This window comes from Podarcis cretensis, assembly GCF_951804945.1.
Source record: "Podarcis cretensis genome assembly, chromosome: 6".
Taxonomy (NCBI): Eukaryota; Metazoa; Chordata; class Lepidosauria; order Squamata; family Lacertidae; genus Podarcis; species Podarcis cretensis.
The window spans coordinates 19420105-19441988 of record NC_137175.1 but is presented as its reverse complement, the minus strand read 5'-3'; the positions used below and the strand labels follow the sequence as shown (position 1 = coordinate 19441988).

The window sequence follows — 21884 nt, the reverse complement described above, 5'->3', positions numbered from 1 at the left end:
CCTCGTTGAGGGGCAGTATTTTAATGTGAGTAGGAAAATGAGAGTACCCCTAAACATTTTTAAAGGAAAAAAAAAAGCACTGTATATATTTATCCCTCAGAGGGTGGCTAGGTGTCCCTCCACCCTGAGGCGAAAGAAAAAAAACCAAGAAAAGAGACGGCTGCTAAACGCGCATGCGCCGCCCTCCCATCTCTCTCTCTCTCTCTCTCTGGAATCCAGCCCGGCAGGTATTCCCCTCCCGCGCGCGAACTGTGCGCACGCGCGTTCACGGGCCACGGCCGCTCCTGCCACGAGCAGGTGCTTTTCCTCTTCCTCTTCCTCCTGCCGGAGCGGCAGGTTGCGCACGCGCGCTGGAGGTGCAGGTGCGCCGGGGCTTTCCCTCCTCCTGGCTTCCCCCCCCCCCCTCCTTCCCGCGCGCGCGTGCGCATGCGTCGTCTTTCGTGGCTCGCTCTTTTTCTCTCGCTCCGCTCCCCTCGCCTCCGCCTCCTCCTCCTCCTCCTCCCTTCCGCGGAGCTGCAGGTGCCAGGAGGAGGCTGCTGGGCGGCGGCGGCGGCGGCCCCTCCCCCTCTCCTCCTCCTCCCCCCCCCTCCCCTCAGCTTCGCGAGGTCGGTCTGGCGGCGGCCGTTCCTCCTCAGACGGGAGGCGGCAGGTTGAGGCTGAGAGGGGCGGCGGCGGCGGCGGTCGCGGTGGTGGTGCTCCGGGCTTCCCTCAGACTCGCTCCCTTCGCGCCGCCGAGCGGACCAGCGTCTGGCTGACGGGCTGGCTGACCGACTCGCCCGCGGCATGAACCGGGGCCAACGCGGAGCCGGCGGAGCGGGGAGCCGCGGCGGCCTCGGCACCATGGAAGTGAAGAGCAAGGTGGGTGGCGTCCCCACGCCGGCCCTCGCCTCGGCTTTGGGGAGGGGTACTCGGGTTTGTTACGTCTCGCTGAGGTGGGTGGGTGGGGGTGCTCTTTCGGGGTCTGTGTGGGGTTTTTTTTTGGGGGGGGGAATGGTTACCAAGGAAACCGGGTGGCCGCGTTTAATTCCGCAGCCCAGAACCTCCGCGCGCAGCAGTGTTTCTGAGCACGTACAAAGGGCATTCTCTTCAGGGCTGACCAATCCCCGGCCCCCAGTCCGTACCAGGCACCTGAAACCGGGTGTGGGAAGGTGCTCTCGTCCTGGGTAGTGGCCGCAACTAGCAGGCAGTCTTAAGCCCCAGCAGTTTCTTTTTTTCCCCTTTAAGATTGTATGTGGGGAAAAGGCACGGTGGTCATGCTAAGAAGGAAACGATATACTGTACATATTCTGCTGCTTCGCTTGTAGTGATGGCGGGAGAGTGTGTCAGCACGAATTTTTATTATTATTTTGGCGGGGGAACAGCTAAGTGCTTCATCTTTCATCTCTGGCCCCAATAGTGTGCCAGGTGACATTTATTTGGGGTGACTAAAGTCAAGGTAGTAATTTCGCTCCTGGAATAATGTGTAATTAGGGCTAGTTGTTACCAAAAATGCGCTTGAGGAGCCACTTGCAGATGACTTATTTTCCAAGAGTAACCTATTAAGAATGCGGCTGTGCTTACCTTTGAAGAGCCCTTTCAAAACACTAGCTTTTCCCCCCTTCCCCCACCCCATCTGGGATAGCTCAGTGTGAGACTTAATCTTAGGTTTGTGGGGTTGAGCCCCACGTTGGGCAAAAGTCTCCTGCACGGCAGGGGGTTGGACTAGATGACCCTTGGGATTCCTTCCAGCTCTACAATTCATTGATATTTTCAAGGTGTGAGCATGTGTACTGTATAGTGGTAGGTAGTTCTAATCTGAGAGTGATTACAGAATCAGGGGGTGAAGGTTAGCCATGATTAGCATGAATGAATAATAGGGTGTGATTTTGTGTAGGCATTACTGGTTTGTCTTGGCTTTGCCAGTCACCACCACCCCTCAAGTCTTAGCACTTTTATTCCTTTTTCTCCTTGTGTTGATGACACTTCCTTTTACCCAAACACAAGGATCCCATATGGCCTGGGCATTTGTGCTTCTGCCAGTGCTTGATGAATGAGCTTGTTAAACCATTGAGAAAGTACAGTATTGCTCTGTGTTTTAATGTGGTCTGAAAAAGTGGTCTTGGGATTGACTGGTTTCTATGAAGTATTATGGGGACTGCTAAGTATCCATTCTCGGACATAGTTTGAGTGTCATGACCATAAAAGTTCTACAATGTGCAACACAATTGTTAGTGATACACTATTCTGTTTGCATAGAAAAAAATGTTTTTCTCTAATATCTAGAATCTCTTAATGACTGTGTAAACAGTTGTTTTTTTTGTGTTGTGCATTTCTAACCTGATTGCAAGTCAGAATGGCATTTTTAAAGCACTTGCTGCCAATATCTTCTGGAGAAGGGGGTACAGAGAATGCCATTTTGAGCAAATGAAACAGCCTTTTGTTTCCTGCAGCCCCTGAATTGTTCAGCCATGTTAGTTCAGCTGTAACTTTGGCACTGATCACCAGGGTAGCATGAGGACTTCACAAATTGTGCACACCTTCCTGGTACAAACAGAGTAGCTATTTGGATTTAAAAGGAAGCTAAAGAGACCCACAAATTTTACTGGGGATAATTTTGGGGCATCATAGGCTGTTTTAGGCCTTTGGAATGTTCAGAGTGCCGGCAATTTAGCTGGTTGTGTTCATACAAAATACTTACCCTGAAGTGTTTTCAGAACCTCCTTATGTTAGTGAACACACCCTGGCATACTTTGTTGAAGATTAAAGTGTTCTTTCTTTATTTGTATGGTCATGCCACAAATTAAACTGGTGAGCCATCCCAACACCACAGCCTCTGAGTAACAGGATATATCTTACTATATACTGTGGCTGTAATGAAGCGTTTTATCACTCATTTTGTGTTTATTCCTAATTATCAGTGAACATCCATGTACTACTTTGGTCTCGTGGCTATTTCCACATATACTTATGTGGAAAACAGTACTTCTGATGGCTAGTTTGCTCCTGGTGGCATCCATCTGTCTCAGGAGACAATGAAGGAGTATTTCTTTGGGGGTGCAAATTGCTATGCTTTATATTTAAAATTACATTTTAATGAGGGGGGAAATTATATGTTTGAAGAGGAGAGCTTCTTTCTTTCTTAGGCAAAGTGAGACTTAAAAACATATTACTCATAATGGAGTTTTTTTAGATTTAATGTGAAATAAACACTATTATTCTTGCTCTTTCCCCTTGTTTGTTTGTTTGTTTGTTTGTTTAACAAGATCTCTACTTGGCATTCCTGTCTATTTACTAAAGCACTAAGTTCATCCCCACCCCAGCTTGTTCCTAAGTTGACCTATGGGGTAATTTAGTATTCATCATCACAAGCCACCTAGAAAAATTCTATACCAGGTAGCTAAGATCACACCCTTGAATTCCACGTGGACATAAAATACCTACCATTCCACATTCTGTACTCAGTCACTTGTGTAAATGAGAGCTGTCTTTCACCTATATATAATGGGAAGCCCCACTCTCTTAAGTCATTTTGATTGTGAACACAAGTGGGTAATTAAGCAGTGTTAAGGGGTAACTAATCTGTTGAGGGCCCTAAACTCTATATCCTCATACAATATGTAGTGAAGCATGGTGCAATTAGACAGGGAAAATTCCTTACCGAAATAGAGTAAAATTTTGGGAAGTGTAATCCTACAGTTCACTGGCAGCATATGATGGTGGTTTGGGGAAATCCACTAGCAGAGCAGCTACCACATCTCTTTATCTTCGTTCCTCCCCTTTTAGTCAGTGGAGGGAATTAGCTATGTGTAAAGACCCACCTTTGTAAGAGAAATGAAGGGCCTTTGGACTTTGCATCTCACTGCCTTCCTCCAACATGCCCCAGTTACCCTCACCCCACCAGCAGAAGGTCTGCTGGGGAGGATGAAGTTGGCTAGTGTGCTATGGGACTTCCAGAGGCATAATTGTCCTTAGACACTCCTCAGCTGGTTTCTGGCTGGAGTGTAAGGCTTGTTCCCTTAAATAACTTTGAATATTTAAAATGATTTATAAAATAGCTTTTTAAAATCACTTAAGCACCATGGGATTAATCCCTCACATTTGCTGTACATGCACTTACACATTACGTACATACACACACTTAACAATTACATAGGTCAGGATCTTGAATTGCCTTTGGCAAGTTTAAGCATAGTGCTGAAGGTAAAACTAGTTTTACAGTTTTACAGAAAGGCCCTAACCCATCTTCTCAAGTTGTTCCGTTTCTCATGTTAAAGTAAAAATGTTATTTCTTTCTCTGGGCAATTAGAATTGTACTTTCTCTCTCAATATTTTACTAGCTTCAGTTAGTTCTTTTGTTGGATCTGGGTTGTGTGTAGTTAATTTTTGGTACTACATGTCAATCTTCTGAAGAATTACAGTAATATTGTATTGTAACAGAGTGTAGGTTTCCTTAAATTTTAAAATTGTGAGGAAGTAGAATGCAAATAGAAAAGACAACATTACCTGGCACCATAAATCTATTACCTTTGTAAGGGAAGTTACTCCTACAGTGTTGTTGGGTTTTTTAAATTACTTCATGTGGCACAGGTGTAATAAAACAAAATGACTCATCTGTTCTGCCTTGCTGCCAGCTATTATAGGCTTTATAGAATATACGGAGAACAAAACTATTTGTGATTACCGTAATTCCTTAAATTTAAATGTCTCTGGGCCAAGGTGCAGTGTTTGTGCCTTATTTTTAAATTATCTCCATCTGGTGTGTGGACAACATTTGGATGACTATAGTGCTAGAGAGCAAGGGGCAATGTGTTTTTGCTTGTAGTGGCCAAAATAGTCCCAATTAAGCAGCAATATATTGCTTTTAAAGATCTAAATGAAGGCAATATGGAATATAAACAAGTACTGTAGTTGGTAGGTACATGTTCAATGCCAATAGCCTCATGAGAGTTATTTTTATGTTTCTTTGTCCATTTCCTCAATAAGCTATAGTTATTTTCCAAAATGGATTGTACAAGTTCAGTCTTAAATTCGTACTACTGTTTTAGCAATTTGAAATCTGTACTTATCCTAGGGTTTGTATACCAACTAAGTTTCAATTTGAATCACTCCTAATTTCTACCAAGTATTTGTGTTCTTTAAAAAGTGTATCATTTTAAATTGCCCCCTTAAGCAAATATTCATACTTGATTCCTGAGCTCCCAAGTTGCTACTTGTTGTGGTGGTGGTGGTTATTTAACTACCGTGCGCTTGCTACAAAGAAGGCTCTAAGTGACTTTTCAAAAGGTTGAGTTGGAAAGTGTAATACAAAACCCAAGAAATTATACATTTGAATAAAACCAGTTCAACAATCCATAAACCCAGCAGCAATAACAAAAACTTAAACAGACCCAGCAGGGGAACAGGGGGGAACCCAGCCGAAAACATACAAACAAAATTCAAGTAAGCAATTGGCTGGCTTGTCATAAAATGCCTGGGAGAAGAGAAGTTTTAACCTGGCACCTGGAATATGCTAATGACAGCATCCAGAGTGTTCAACAGAGTTTGATTTGATTTAATATTTGTATTCCACTTTTCCAACAACAAATGTTGAGCTTAAAGTGGCTCATAATAATTGCAATACAGTAGCCTCCCTCTGAACCTCACTCAGGAGGAGCATCTGTGGGAGGGCCTCAGGTGACAGCTGAAGGGTCCAGGTAGCTTCATAGCATGAGAGGAACAACAAAAGATAATGGTAATATGAGTTGCATTAGGTTCTATGATGATGCCAATCTGTGTTTAAGCTTAAAAGAGTTGAGAAAGAGATATCTGAACTTAAGCATGCTGATGTAAGAATTTTAATATCTGTCAGCTTACTTTAACAAGCAGCAATGATTGAAAAATTCTGTTGAGCACAGGTCAGCCCTTTTAGCTTTGTTAGGATAGTTTTAATCCCATGTCTGCTTGAATGTCAACTTTTAAAAATTCCCTAGCATGATTTATAGGTGTATGCCGTTGTTGTTGGTTTAATCATTGCGAATTTCTATCATCCGTTTATCTTTTTTGTGGCTAAGTTTTGCTTTCTTTGGCTATTTTGATTTTAAAGGCTGACTGATACTACTGCCTTGGCTTACTTTTAAACTTTGGTGGACATGGTTTATAGAATTGAACCCAGTTTTTCAGACTATTTTCAGCTACTGCTTTTGCACAGGCAGAGTGAGGTGTGTAGAAAAGTTGATACATCTTACTGTGCTCACAACTGAAATAGGTAGCCAACAGTGTTACTACTAAGTAGCTGTCTTATATTTATAATTGTCTCTTCCCCTATAAGTGGTTAGGTTCACAGTTAAATTAATGGAATAGGTTGAATGCTTGTTTGTTTGCCGAATTACTTTGCAGTGGTACCTCGGTTCTCAATTGAAATTCATTCCGGAAGCCCGTTCAGCTTCTGAAATGTTCAAAAACTGAGGCACGGCTTCCCATTGGTTGCAAGAGTTTTTTGCCCTCAGTGGAAGCCGCATTGCACATTTGGGTTCTGAAAAACGTTCAAAAATGGAAGCATTTGCCTCTGGTTTTCGGCGTTCGAGAATTGAAACATACAACTACAGAGGTGTTCGGGTACCGAGGTTCCACCTTATTAGAATGTGTGCATCAAACAGAAGGTCTGCTTTCTCACTATATGTGCTGCACTTTGTTGAATAATTTGCATAATCTTCAGAGCTAGGAAACTTCTAGAAGGATGAAGGCTATCATTTTGGCATTCCTTTCAGTTAGCATGGATTTTAAGGCATGTGGTAAGTAAGCAATACTGCAGTGGAACATTTTGCTGTAGAATTGAGTATGGAAATTGCAGCTGCAATGGGACTAGGAACGGCCCAGGGGTGATTGTGCCTTGTGAATTTGTGTGTTTAATTGCAGGAATGTTTGTAATGGTGAGAATGGCAGGTAGTTTGACATTTAATAGAGTTTGGACAAGCAGGCAAATATTGCATGGGGTGAGGGAGCTTCAGTAGTGGATTGTTGGGATCTGCAGAAGGATAGGCAGGTGGTGATACCAGTGAGAGGGTTTTGGCAGGCAGTGAACAGTAGCTAGTGGAAAGAGCACTTAAATGGTATGGAGAATTCTAATATAGGGCAAGTGGATACTTGGGTCCTCAGTGGAGCACCAGTCCAGACAAGTGGGGTGAGGTTGGCGCGTCATGTTGTCCATAGAGATTTAGACCTTCTCTCCAATAGGCTAATCCACTCTGTGGCTTGGTTTTAGGGTTTGTACCTTGTGTTGGTCCAGAGAGACAAGATTAGGATGTTAATGATGTACTCCATACTCTTCTGCTCATCATCCACCCTAATTGAGAAGGTAGAGGTCACCTCAGAGTTGGGGTTCAGAAATTGTAGCTGGTGAAGGATGCTGAGGCCAAGGGGCTGGATGGCACTACTGGCTGTGGACAGAAATGCACTGGTTGCTAGTACGCTTCAGAGCCCAATCCAAGGTACTTACATTGACAGAGAAACCCCTAGACAACTTAGGCTCCAAATATCTGAAGGAGAGTCTCCTCTGATACATAAGTCTATCAAAGTATTAGGATCTGTAAGGGAGGCCATGCTGGTAGTTCTACCATCATATAAAGTTGGTCGGGCAGCAGTGCATAAGGGCCTTTTTGTGGTGGCCCTCAGATCATGGAATTCTTGAGGTGTGTCTGGCCTTGTCGCGCTATACACTTGATGTTCAGTTGCTGTATACACTTGATGTTGGATTAAAGTGCACCTTTCTGCACAGGCCTTTGTGGGTGGAAGACATTACACAATTGAGCTGAGAACGCATGGTGAAGGGCAAGCAAATAATGCCATATAATATATAAGAGATAGGTGCTGGAGTGTAAAATTGCCTGAATGAAAGCCACATCTTGTAACCTGGAAGTCCTGCCCACTAATCCTATACATATTGGGACATGCAGTGGTTACTTAGTGATGAAAGACAATATTCTGCACCTACTCAGATACTGTTAGTTACGTCACATGATTAAGAGTTGAGCTCTAGCACTGAAAACAAGTTTCTGAGAAAAGCTCTTCACAAATTCTGGCTGAAGCCTGGGTAACCTTGCGGGCAGGGAGGTGGGTGTCTGACAGGAGTTGACTAGGAGGAATGGACTCTGTTAATTTGATGGGTGTCATGCACTCCAAACATTGTCAGAGATGCATTATATCAGCAAGTACTAAGCCATGGTTGCAGTTGTGGGCAATACTTGGATTTATTTTATTTTTTGTTTTCATAATGATTTCCTCCATAATACAGTGAGGCAGAAAACTGTTTTGATTCATGTTAGAATTTGTATTTGAAGTGGAACTCCATTGATTGGTTACATTTATATTGCAGCATTCATCCATTGGATCTCCCTTTCACAAGAACCCTTTAGATTTCTAAGAGCTGGTAACTTGTGAAAATTCATCCAAATAACTTCTTAGATGAATGGGAACTTTAACTTTATTCTCCTCAATTCTAGTTCAACACTGTTCATGACACCACGTTACAACTTGGTGTTAAATTTAAGTAGACTTTGTGTATATGTGAACATTTCCTATTACTGTATCAACTTCATTGTTTGTTTGTTTTTGTAGTTTGGTGCAGAATTCCGGCGCTTTTCTTTGGAAAGGTCGAAGCCTGGAAAATTTGAGGAATTCTATGGATTACTGCAGCATGTTCACAAAATACCCAACATTGATGTCTTAGTTGGATATATAGACATTCATGGAGATCTCTTGCCTATCAACAACGATGACAATTATCACAAAGCAGTTTCTACAGCTAATCCTTTGCTTAGAATTTTTATTCAAAGAAAAGGTAAGCATATATTTCATCATACATCCTTCAATGAGCTAAATTTCTTTGTGTGTTTTTCCTGATCATTGCTCAAACTGCAGTTTACTGGCTTGGAAGAAAATGCATCATTATATGTATTCACACTGATGCATTGTTTGATACCTGTTGATTTATTGAGAAAGAATATTGCACAGTTGTGCAGTGTATGGTGGGATTTCATCCTGCTGCATTTCCTTTGCTATGCATAGAGAGAAGTTGGGGGAGGGGAGCATAGAACCATTTAGAGAGGCAGCCATATTCATCTAATAGTTAAATCTTTTTGAAATTCAACCTTGATTTAATACACAAGATCATGCCTTTTAACCTTGCTACAAATCTTGCCATCCCTCTGAAAACTTTGTTGCCTAGCTTATAATGAAGAGATATAGAATCTGTTGGTACTGAAAGAGAGATTCTTTAATAAAATCACAAGCACCACTTACCCCCAAAAGCACATCATTGATAGATAAGCAAAGAAAAAATGTAGCTTTACTCTGAACTCCTCACAAATTATGTATTAGGTTTTTCTCACGTTGATGAAAAACGAACAAAATATTCAGCAGTTTTTATGTATAATAAGGGCTCTAAGTCACTGTATTGTACCCGGGAATCTGAATAGCTTGGGAAAACCCAGACAGTGTGATTCCTGGAGTTTCCAGTAAAAAACAAAGGCTCTATTCTGGTTTGGAGAGAAGATGGGAAATGGTCACAGCCTCCCTAATACTGACGCAAGTCATATTTGCTGTAAGTAGAAGAGCAAATAGTTATATGTAACTGTTTAAATAGAATGCCTTAAAATATGTAAAGTGGCACATTCCAGCTACCTTTTTCTAATCCCTTATATTTTGTAATATTCATCAAAAAGATAGAAGCTGAATCTGGAATAGAAGTAGATGGACTGGTGAGGTCATATTCAGCAGTTCTGCTTAATCTCTTTCAGTAGCCATATGACTAGAGCAGATAAGCTACTTTGTTGGGCTGGGATTATTACTTAACATTTTAGCACCATATGTGTGTGTGTTTATATGAGTTATTCACTTAACAGTTATTTATTTATTTTAAAGTATTTCTAAACTGCTTAATATTTTAAACATCTCCAAGTGGTGTACAGTTTGAAAAGCAATGTATCATTAAAATAGTAAAATGAAAGCTGAATACTGGATAGACAGGTGTTCTGTGTCCCAAGTTGTCATCTTCGTGAAGTGGGAAGATGACTTGCTCTGGAGGGGTGGTATTCCCCAGGAGGGAGCAGATCTGGAGGCTTGGGTGGCCATGGTGGCTAGGAGTGCCACCAAGCTCATATCACCCTGTTCCATACTTCAGTGGTTTTTAAAGCTCTAGAATCCTTCAAAAGATCTATTCAAAATTACAATTCTCATTTATTCAGCATACAATGCTAGCTTCTGTCAACAGTTCATTCGCAACTATATGAATGCTGTTACCAGTGCTCCAGCCTTACCTTCTACATTTGTAACTTAATATTTCCAGCTCTGGCTTGTTTGCTAGCTACACCCCTGTTTGGACAGAAACTACTTAGCTCATAATACTCCATGCTCTCATAACTTCCAGATTTGATTATTGCAATGCACTCTGTGGGGCTACCCTTGAAGATTACTCAGAAACTTTGTTTGGTCCAAAATGGTTGGAGTTCCATTTAGAACTTTCATAACCCCTGTTTTTAAACAGTTGCATTAGTTGCCAGTTCATTTTAACATCCAATTCATGGTGCTCATGTTAATGTTTAAATCTGTAGAAACAGCCATTTCTTTTCTTTCTTTGGTTCCAGAGGGGTAAGTCCTCACTTGACCTGGGCAGGGCTTTCCAAAATGTTCATGTTGGTAACGCACTTTTTAGACATGCATCATTTCGCGACACGGTAGTTTAGTTTTGCTAGCAAACCGGAGGTTAAACTAACCCATTCCAGCCCTGGGAGGAGTGTGGGGAGCATTTGCGTGACACACCTACACATTGCAGCCGACACACTAACATGTGGCGACACACAGTTTAGAAAGCTCTGGCTTAGGGTATATACAATGAATATATTCCAGAATTTGATAACTGGCATACCGGTTCATACAGGCAACGACCCGATTTACGTGTGTCCAATTGACACTTGTATCACGGCGACCCAGAAGTGACCGGAAAAGTGGGTGGAATGGGCTTATGTGCACTCCGCTGTCACACACAATGACCCTGTGCAAATTGGGGTTTGCCTGTAATGACAAAAATATGAATATATTTCTCTAGTTTACAAGTGGCACAATCTTGTATGTAATTCATTGCCTACTTTAACAGATTTTAAAGTGAATCTGTATCCAGTTTTTTAAACTTGTAGATCAGAAAGCAATTCTGAAGTTTCAGGCTTAGGCTCTTTTTGTTCATGATTATGCTGTGTTCACTCAGTATGCAGTAATTAACAATTGTATACATATCTGAAGAAGTGTGCATGTACACGAAAGCTCATAACAATAACAAACTTAGTTGGTCTCTAAGGTGCTACTGGAAGGATTTTGTTTGTTTGTTTCGACTACGGCAGACCAACACGGCTACCTACCTGTAATTGTATACATGTTCTTCTGTACAAGACATTAAAATAAAGATGGGGGGTCGGGAGAGACTTGCCATAGGAATATACCTAATTTGGAGTGCTATTCTGGTACCACAGTATTTCCGGTATACAGCATATATGGGGCAAAACAACAGATTAGGTTTTATACTGAAGCATTTAAAATGGTTCTCTCGTTTAATTCAGTTATTTTGCTACACTGGAATATCTGAGGTTATAATTTTTGGAAGAGTTAAAAAGAGAGAGAATCTAATGGCCAGGCTTCTGCAGTTTAAATCTAATAAAAATGTATGGGATTGGTCTTTCTGAAAGTATTTCTGAAACAATGCTGCACAGAATTGTCATGCCATTGACTGCAATGTAAGAAAGAGCTAACTTGTACAATTCCCTGGTTGAGAAGCGTTCCACATTTAATGATTTTATAAAGGGCATCTAACATTCTGCATTAAAAATAAATTCTGCAAACTTCTAGCCTTTTCTCATCTAGTTGCAAAATAGATGCCCTGGCTGATTCAGGATGTATTTGGCAGAGCTGTCTGGAGCAAAATATGCCTATTACTATATATAGTAGAGTATTTTAGAAGGTAGATTGGGCGAGGAGGGAGAAATAATATTCAGAAGGGTAAAATTTCTGTCTTAAATACAATATAATCTTTCTATGTCTTATTTTTTTAATAAACAAATGCTGTAACTTGAGAATTTATTAGGAATAGACCTAGAAATGTGTTCATTGCAAAACCAGCTCTGAGGTTCTCAAACTCTGCATATACTAGTACTAGTTGCTTAGCTTTTGTGCATTGCAATCAGTTATGCCGAATTTTAAACTTAACAGTACACTTTAAACAAATGCAAATAGTATTTGTCTTTCAAAACATAAGCTAATAGCAAGCACATGTTAAACAATTAATAGTGTAAATGATTGTATACATAACCATTTTCATCTGTGGAGTTTCAAGGGCAGTCATTTTTAAAAAATAGGTGTGACAGTTTTCTAATTTGTGTACTACATGCTTTCAGAAGAGCTGAGTAACTGGCAACCAAGCATAGACAACAGCACAGTGCTTGATAAAGGCTCTTGTGTGGGTTAGGTCAGTATAAGCTTTACCTAATGTCTCATTCTTTGTGTTGAGTTGGCAATATGCTGATTTGGTTTCACACCAGTGAGCATGCTTATTAAAAGTAGTTCACCTTTGTACCTTATAGGCATTCACCTTATTTATGGCAACACTTTTTACTTCTGGTTTCTTGCCAAAAGTTTTTCACTGTTCTAAACTGATTGGTTGATGTCAGAACAATAGTACCTTTGTACTGAAGGATATTGCTTAAAAGAATTTATTCAAGGGTTGTTGAGAGGCTAAACAGTCATGCTGCCTGACTAAGTTTATAAAGATCAGACTTTATAAGTTTATAAAGATCAGACGTTTCCGAGCACAATTCAAAGTGTTGGTGCTGACCTTTAAAGCCCTAAACGGCCTCGGTCCAGTATACCTGAAGGAGCGTCTCCACCCCCATCGTTCTGCCCGGACGCTGAGGTCCAGCGCCGAGGGCCTTCTGACGGTTCCCTCATTGCGAGAAGCAAAGCTACAGGGAACCAGGCAGAGGGCCTTCTCAGTAGTGGCGCCCGCCCTGTGGAACGCCCTCCCACGAGATGTCAAAGCGATAAACAACTACCTAACATTCAGAAGACATCTTAAGGCAGCCCTGTTCAGGGAAGTTTTTAACGTGTGATTATTTTATTGTATTTTTGGTTTCCATGGAAGCTGCCCAGAGTGGCTGGGGAGGCCCAGCCAGATGGGCGGGGTATAAATAATAAATTATTATTATTATTATTACTTTATTATTTCCCTTTTTTGCATTTATTTATCTCAAAACTAGTGTTAGAATTGCCATGCCATAAACTCCTTATTGTATTCACCTATTCAAAACAAGTTATATTTCTTACATAGCAGTTACCGTATTTTTTGCTCTATAGGATGCACTTTTCCCCCTCCAAAAATGAAGGGGAAATGTGTGTGCGTCCTATGGGGCGAATGCAGGCTTTCGCTGAAGCCTGGAGAATGAGAGGGGTCGGTGCGCACCGACTTCGCGCAGGTCTCCCACGGCTTGTGGAGAGCTGCCTGCACCCTGAAGCCTGGGGGCGCGCTGAGCTCAGCGCCCCCAGGCTTCGTGCAGCTCTCTGCAAGCCGTGGGAGGGCTGCGCGAAGTCGCGCAGCTCGGCCACGGCTTTTGGAGAGCTGCCTGCACCCCGAAGCCTGGGGGCGCGCTGAACTCAGCGCACCCAGGCTTCGGGCTTTGCGCAGCTCTCCCACGGCTTGTGGAGAGCTGCCTGTTCTGGGGGCTTGGGTTGGGGGAAGCTCGGGCTTCCCCCGCCCCAGCCCTGCGCCGAGGGGGAAATAAACTTTTTTTTTTTATTTCCCCCCAAAAAAACTAGGTGCGCCCTGTGGGCCGGTGCGCTCGATGGGCCGAAAAATACAGTATATTGCCTTTATTTAGAATGTGTTGTCATACATCAGTGGATCTATTCACATGTCATTGGGTCATAGTTAGTCCAAGACAAACCGTGTCTTACCCTAAATAAGCAGCATACTGGTACATGCTGCTCAAGTTGTCCCTGCCCCACTCCTACCTTTGCCAAGAAAGAAAGAAAAAACAAATCAGTATACCTGAAGGAACATCTTCACCCCCATCATTCAGCCTGGACACTGAGGTCCAGCTGTGAGGGCCTTCTGGTGGTTCCCTCACTGCGAGAAATGAGGTTACAGGGAACCAGGCAAAGGGTCTTCTCGGTAGTGGCACCCACCCTGTGGAATGCCCTACCATCAGATGTCAAGGAAATAAATAACTATCTGACTTTTAGTAGACATCTGAAGGCAACCCTGTTTAGGGAAGTTTTTAATATTATGTTGGGAGCCTCCCAGAGTTGCTGGGGAAACCCAGCCAGATGGGTGGGGTATATTATTATTATTATTATTATTATTATTATTATTATTATTATTAAAAGCCAAGAACAAACCTTAGCTTCCACTCACTGTTTATAAACAGACCATGAGTACTGGCTCACATGCAGCACTAAAGCAATATTCTGATTTGCTTCTTCCTGGTTCAGTAAGGGGAGGAGTGGGATGAGCCTGATTTGAGCTATGTGCACATACCAAGACACTTTTTCATGGTAAGCCATAATTTCTTTTAGGCTATGACTCAAAATGACATGCGAACTATGCCAATGAGTTTCGAAAGGTAGACCTGGAAAAACAGGAAACATTTATTTGAAAGGAAGTACTGGTAATGCAGAAAGGAGTTGCTGATAAAAGGTTAAAACACAACCTGCTATAATAGTTTCCACAAGAGGTTGTGAGAACTTTATTTTGCACATTCTTCAACTGCTTATTTTCTGTTATTTTCTGTAACTGTTGCTCAGCTAGTATATTTTCTTCATAAAAGGCTTTTTATGTTCAAGACTATCAAAGTGTTTATCAATAGACTTCCTTCAGCTGTGTAGGTATTACATTGCTCCAATTCTGTTTAGAAACATGGAATATACACCCAGATAAGCTGCATGACGTAGGTATCTTGGTCTCTGTTTCCAGTGCTGCACTGCATTTTAAAAATTGTTTCCTGACAAGGGCATTGTCCTTTCAAAATGAAGCACCACGTCTGCATCTTTTTGGGAATATGAAAATCTCAGTGTATACATGAGTTGCTGTTCCTTAATTCTTAAACTAAAACCTGAATAAAAGAAGGTTTTAAAGCAGAAGAATCTTTGACTTTATTGAATTTAACATTTTAGTTACGTTGCTATTGAAGGGAAAACTGCTACTCATAAAGACAAACAGTAAATGAACTTTCATCTTGGACTGAAGTTGAACACTGGGGAAATTGTGTTCATAACAGCATATTTAACTTTAACCTGGGTTAAAAATTCTCTTACTGGTGCTGTCTTGGAATAAGTGCATTTCATTCAGTTCTTGGTTTCAGGTACATGCACTACTCATTCCTCAAGTTAATATTCTTTCAGCTCAACTATTGAGGGATGTATTTGGAGATTCTTTCTAATATAGGAATTGATAGTATTTGCATAACTTCACATTTCCAGATTAATTTTATTTATTTATTTTATTCCCATACTTGTTTACATCTTAGGCCTTTCCTGAGTGTACCCTGATCCTCAGGAGTGGTTTGGGGGCACACAGGGTGTTGGAGGGGGGGCATGGACTTCCTTATGTTGAATATAACCCATTATGTTTTGTTAGTATAATTTGCTGGCTTCTGTCTACCCATTCTTGACTTTTTCTTTTCCAGCCCTCATAAGCTATTGCCCTCCCTCACACCTTTCTCCACTGCAAGAAGATGGTTGCTAGGGATCCAATTTCTAATACATCTGAGATGCTGTCTAATATCAGTTAACATCATTTTGCATTGCTGGTTCTCAAGGAAAGCAGTGTCATTTCCTTACATACTGCCAAATTCTTAGGTGGTCAGTTCTAGGTGAAATGTTCAAGATTCCCCAGCCCTTGTGCCCCAACCCCCTTTCAGGTGGTAGTTGTACCTGGTGTGACAAAGCAACTCAGAAGGAGAAGGCAGACAGTTTTTTCAGAGGTGTAGGCATGCTGAAGTTTAGAATTTAAGTTACTGCAGAAGCAGATGGTGTTTTTTTTGTTTTTACTATTCCCATTTCCTTTTATAGCTCCCCTAACTAGGAACCTTCCAAAACTCTGGAAGATGGCATATTGGGGGGGGGGGGCTACAAGGGGAAAGAGGACTAAGTGAAAATCACATCATTGCACTAGCAGTATCCTCTGATGGATTGTAAGACAACTCAGGATTCAAGCCTATCTCTCTGCCCACCCTGCAAGCTTAAAGTTTAATCATAGAAACATATCTGGTTGTATTGTTGTTTAGTTGTTTAGTCGTGTCCGACTCTTCGTGACCCCATGGACCAGAGCACGCCAGGCACTCCTGTCTTCCACTGCCTCCTGCAGTTTGGTCAAACTCATGCTGGTAGCTTTGAGAACACTGTCCAACCATCTCGTCCTCTGTCGTCCCCTTCTGCTTGTGCCCTCCATCTTTCCCACCATCGGGGTCTTTTCCAGGGGGCCTTCTTTTCTCATGAGGTGGCCAAAGTATTGGAGCCTCAGCTTCAGGCTCTGTCCTTCCAGTGAGCACTCAGGGCTGATTTCCTTAAGAATGGATAGGTTTGATCTTCTTGCAGTCCATGGGACTCTCAAGAGTCTCCTCCAGCACCATAATTCAAAAGCATCAATTCTTCGGCGATCAGCCTTCTTTATGGTCCAGCACTCACTTCCATACATCACTACTGGGAAAACCATAGCTTTAACTATACGGACCTTTCTCAGCAAGGTGATGTCTCTGCTTTTTAAGATGCTGTCTAGGTTTGTTGTTGTATTAACCTGATCTTTAAAAATAATGGTGAGTATAGCACTTTTATATGTGAACCAAGCTGCTAATTATACTCACAAAACTAGTAAAATAAATAATAATAATATATTTATTCCCCAGCCACTCTGGGCGGCTCCCAACAGAATATTAAAAATACGATAAAACATCAAAACATTAAAAACTTCCCTAAACAGGGCTGCCTTCAGATGTTTTCTAAAAGTCAGATACAGTAGTTATTTCCTTGACTTCCCTCTGCCTGGTTCCGTATACAGTAATGTCACTTACCTCAGTGAGGGAACCGCCAGAAGGCCTCTCGGAGCTGGACCTCAGTGTCTGGGCTGGACGATGGGGGTGGAGATGCTCCTTCAGGTATACTGGGCCGAGGCCGTTTAGGCCTTTAAAGGTCAACGCCAACACTTTGAATTGTGCTCGGAAATGTTAGTTTTCTGTTTCCCCCAAGCACTGGTAACAACAAACAGGAAATAGGATAAACATACCTCTAAGAAGAGATACTTTCTAGCAACAGATGTGTTGTGCTGTTGGCAATGCTTTTGTGTGATGGTGGCTGTGAGAGTCATACTAGTCCATTTGTAGTATCAGTTACTCTGGAATCTGCCCAGTTCCCATATTGGGTGACATGCTGTGGCACATGAGATTTCTCAGTTCTCTCCCCCCCCACCACCACACATGCCCCCCAATCTCCTCCAGAGGGTCTACCAACTCTCTTTTTCCAGGACACAACCTTTTTTTCATGGGGAGAGTCGTCATAGCAGTTAAAATTAAAAGTCAGCAAATGTGTCCTCCTTTTTGCTCTTCAAACTATGGCAACCCGAGAATACCCTTCCATTTGGATCCTGAGTCTTTGAATGTGTTAGTACTTGATAGTGTATTTGATTTCAGACATGGCCTAGAACTAGGACTAGGTACTGCTACTAATTATACAATTGAATGCATAACACATACCTTTTATATATTAAAATCCCTAGCACACACAAGCTGGAAAGTTATTCAACAGTAGTACCTAATCCACCATTCCAAGTCTTTGTTCCCCTTAATGTAACATCTAGCTATATAGTGGTCTTCACTTAGAATTGCCATAAGATCTGTGCATGCTTGCAGATTAAAATAAGCTTCAAGTTTCAGTACTATACACTTACCTGGGAGTAAGTCCCATCAAACTTGAAGAGAAGCACTTCTGAATTCACTTGTGTAGAATTGCACTGTTAGTGTATCAGATATGATTAGCATTGGTATCTTGTGCTAAAGCCATAAGAAACATTTTTTTCATAACAGTAGTTTTCAAAAAAAAAATATTATCTGGGGTTCTTTAAATTCAAAGGCCAGTAATAGCAGACAGTGGGACGCAGGTGGCGCTGTGGGTTAAAGCCTCAGCGCCTAGGGCTTGCCGATCGAAAGGTCGGCGGTTCGAATCCCTGCGGCGGGGTGCGCTCCCGCTGCTCGGTCCCAGCGCCTGCCAACCTAGCAGTTCGAAAGCACCTCCGGGTGCAAGTAGATAAATAGGGACCGCTTACCAGCGGGAAGGTAAAACGGCGTTTCCGTGTGCGGCTCTGGCTCGCCAGAGCAGCGATGTCACGCTGGCCACGTGACCCGGAAGTGTCTCCGGACAGCGCTGGCCCCTGGCCTCTTGAGTGAGATGGGCGCACAACCCCAGAGTCTGTCAAGACTGGCCCGTATGGGCAGGGGTACCTTTACCTTTACCTAATAGCAGACAAGGTTGCATGAAGAACTGTTTTCCTGCCACTGCTGGGCTTCCCCTGCAATCTGTAGCTACAAAGTAGGGTGTGTTCTGAGTATATGCAGAAAAGCAGGTGAGACCCATTGACTCATATAAATGTCCCTCATGAACTGAGTGTGCAACTTTAAAGCATGATCCAAAATATAACTTTCTAAGACTTGAAACTGATGGGATTCATATTGATGTCCTGTGGCATATGGGAAAGGACCTGGATTAATTTTAGGAGCAAATATATAATCAAATCACTGGATGAAGTATTCAGTTGGGATGGTATTCAGCTAAGATTTACTTTGAGTAGACATTTTGAAATTAATGAAGCTAACTTGGTCATGTTCATTAATTTCAATAGGTCTACTCTGAGTAACACTTGATTTAATATTACCCTTGGTCCTTAGGAACTGTATGCTAAACAGATGTACTACTACCTGAAATATGAAGAAACGACTTATAATCTTCTCAGTTATAATCAATTATAATACTTTATTACGGGCACCCCCAAACTCGGCCCTACAACTCCCATCATCCCTAGCTAACAGGATCAGTGGTCAGGGATGATGGGAATTGTAGTTCCAAAACAGCTGGAGGGCTGAGTTTCAGGTGCCTGCTTTATTATAATTAATTTTCTTAATTAAAAATCAGTATATAAATTCAATTAAGCAGTGGATTAAGGCTTATCTCTCTCTGCTTAAAACACCTTTTGCTATAATAACTGAATGAAATCCATGGAAGAACATTCTTCAGCTTGAGTTGCAAGGCGTTGGTAGTACTAGTTTGCTGTTAAACCACTTGTTTAAATATGTTACTTATTTAGTCTGTTGCCAGCCATTTTACCTACTCTTGATGAGGGGCAAGGAAGGGAGCTTGTGGAATGGTATTTGTTTTCAGGAGATTAAAACCAGGTCATTTGGCCACCATCCCAATATTTGGCAGCATTAGGTCCACTGGCTGTTTGCCTTTCCTCACTCTTTTTATTCTAATAAACTGAAACTCAAGAAGAAGAAAAATGTAACCTAGAATTACACATTGACTAAAGAATTGCAAGTACATATCTTATAAGCCATTGACGGTTCTTTGGAAAGCTCTGAGTTTTGCTCTTCTAGTGCTAACTTCTTTGCTTAAAGTCCTAGAGCTAAGGATGTTCCGGTTGAGAGCCATGTGTCACATTTAGTGGGCTATATAAAATAAAGCTCAATACAGACATGTGCAGCTACCTTGTTCCTTGAATCCCATTTTTCTTGGACTAGGCCAGCCTGTGTAAGTTCCATTTAGCAGATCAGGAGCAAAACATTACAGATTGCTGAGAACTATTTATTTAGGAGCTCTTTAATGGCGTGCCATATATGCTGACTGGGCTTATTTTGTACTCCAAAAATTAACATGTACCTCCCCCCCCCCCTTTTCTCTTCCCATTTGTACAGAAGATGCAGACTACAGTGCCTTTGGGATGGATACCATAACAAGGAAGAAAAATGTCTTGACAAACGTGTTGCGTCCAGATAACCATAGAAAAAAGCCTCACATTGTCATTAGCATGCCGCAAGACTTCAGACCAGTATCTTCTATTATAGATGTAGACATACTTCCAGAAACCCATCGCAGAGTGCGGCTTTATAAATATGGAACGGACAAGCCTCTAGGATTTTATATACGGGATGGCTCTAGTGTCAGAGTAACGCCTCATGGGTTAGAGAAAGTACCAGGAATTTTCATTTCTAGGCTTGTTCCTGGTGGACTGGCTCAAAGCACGGGCTTATTAGCTGTAAATGATGAAGTTCTGGAAGTAAACGGTATAGAAGTTTCAGGTAAAAGCCTTGATCAGGTTACAGATATGATGATTGCTAACAGTCGAAACTTAATAATTACTGTGAGACCAGCGAATCAGAGAAACAATGTTGTTAGGAACAGCCGGACATCTGGTAGCTCAGGACAGTCTACAGATACCAGCCTTCCAAGTTACACTCCACATACTGTGCCCATATACCACCCTGAAGAAGAGGAAGACAGTGATGAAGATGATATTATTATTGAAGATAATGGTGAGCCACAACAAATTCCAAAAGCGGCTCCTTCCAGTGACAGCATTGAGTCACTGACACAAACTGAAACCAATCATGAATCTGTGCAGAATGGTTTAATTTCTTCCAGAGAAGTAAACTTGTATTGTTCAACTGGCAGCATTAACATGGAGTATGAAATCCAGGACTCAGACCCAAAGACTTTAGAAGAAGATGGGACAATCATAACTTTGTGAAACTACAACAGCTTATTTGCTAAAAAGGCCATAAGAATTTTTTTACTTGGCTGTATTCATGCAGGACATACCTCTCAACTACCATACTCCAATGACTTTTGATATCTGCATAACGGATTAGAGCACTCTGCTGTGATTCACAGGAACTGTTCCATTTTGATACCCAGCTGAGAAACAAGTGTTTTAGGAACACACACTGACTGGTTTTGTGGTTCAAGGCAGGACAGCATTTCCATGACCTAAAATTGTGCAGGTCTATTTTTCAGAATGTCAGTGTCTAGAAGGAGCCCCACCATTTAGTTTATTGTCCTGTGATCTGGTTCCATGTATTGTTCATGGAACATGTTTTCATTTAATTGTGGATTTGAGTATTGTCGTAGGAGAACCAGCCTGAACCATTTTTCAGCACAAGAATGTTAATAAAATTACCAAACATAATCTTCAACAATTTTTGGCCTTCTTACTCCATACTCCAGACATGTGTAAATTAAAATAATCTGGAATGTTAATTATCATTGCAATCCTATTCATATTTACTCAGAAGTAAGCTCCATTGAGTTGAACTCTGCTTACTACAGGCAAGTCGGTATTGGATTGCATTCAATGAATTGATTGACTTCAGTTCTAAAATTTCTTGAAGCAGTTCACAAAACCAGAAGGGAGAGAACTGTCCATTGGATTTATTGATTTGATAGTTATGAAGTGTAACTTTTTTTAAAAAAAAAACCTTTTAAACTGTATTGTGATCTACTACTGGTGTTGGAGGGATAAATCACTGCTATTTTGTATGGATTGGATAGCTCACTAAAAAAAAAATGAAGTTATTTGTCTGATCATATCATATATGTGTACACTTACCCTTTTTAAGAGAAAAACTGTGATCTTGAAATATTATGATGCAATCAAGCTCCACAAAAACCAATTGGATTTTCCATTTACGTCAGTGGAAGTTGTATTGTACCCATAATGTGAAAGTCTTAAAATATTATTCCTTTTTGTTCCCTAATTAGTTCTCTTGGTTCATGGCATCCGCTACTGCTGTAACTGTTATGGAATGAATATAAAAATGCAAGTGCTAATGACAGATTTGGCTAACATAAAT

The 21884-nt window shown here is 41.6% G+C and overlaps 1 protein-coding gene across 1 annotated transcript; it reads left to right on the top strand.

Moving 5' to 3' along the window:
- Positions 1-475: 475 nt before the first annotated feature.
- PARD6B (par-6 family cell polarity regulator beta) lies at positions 476-21230 on the top strand. The gene is made up of 3 exons (XM_079979757.1): positions 476-858; positions 8572-8794; positions 19950-21230. The coding sequence occupies exons 1-3, from the start codon at positions 784-786 to the stop codon at positions 20780-20782; spliced, it is 1131 nt and encodes a 376-aa protein (XP_079835883.1). The 5' UTR covers positions 476-783; the 3' UTR covers positions 20783-21230.
- Positions 21231-21884: the final 654 nt, after the last annotated feature.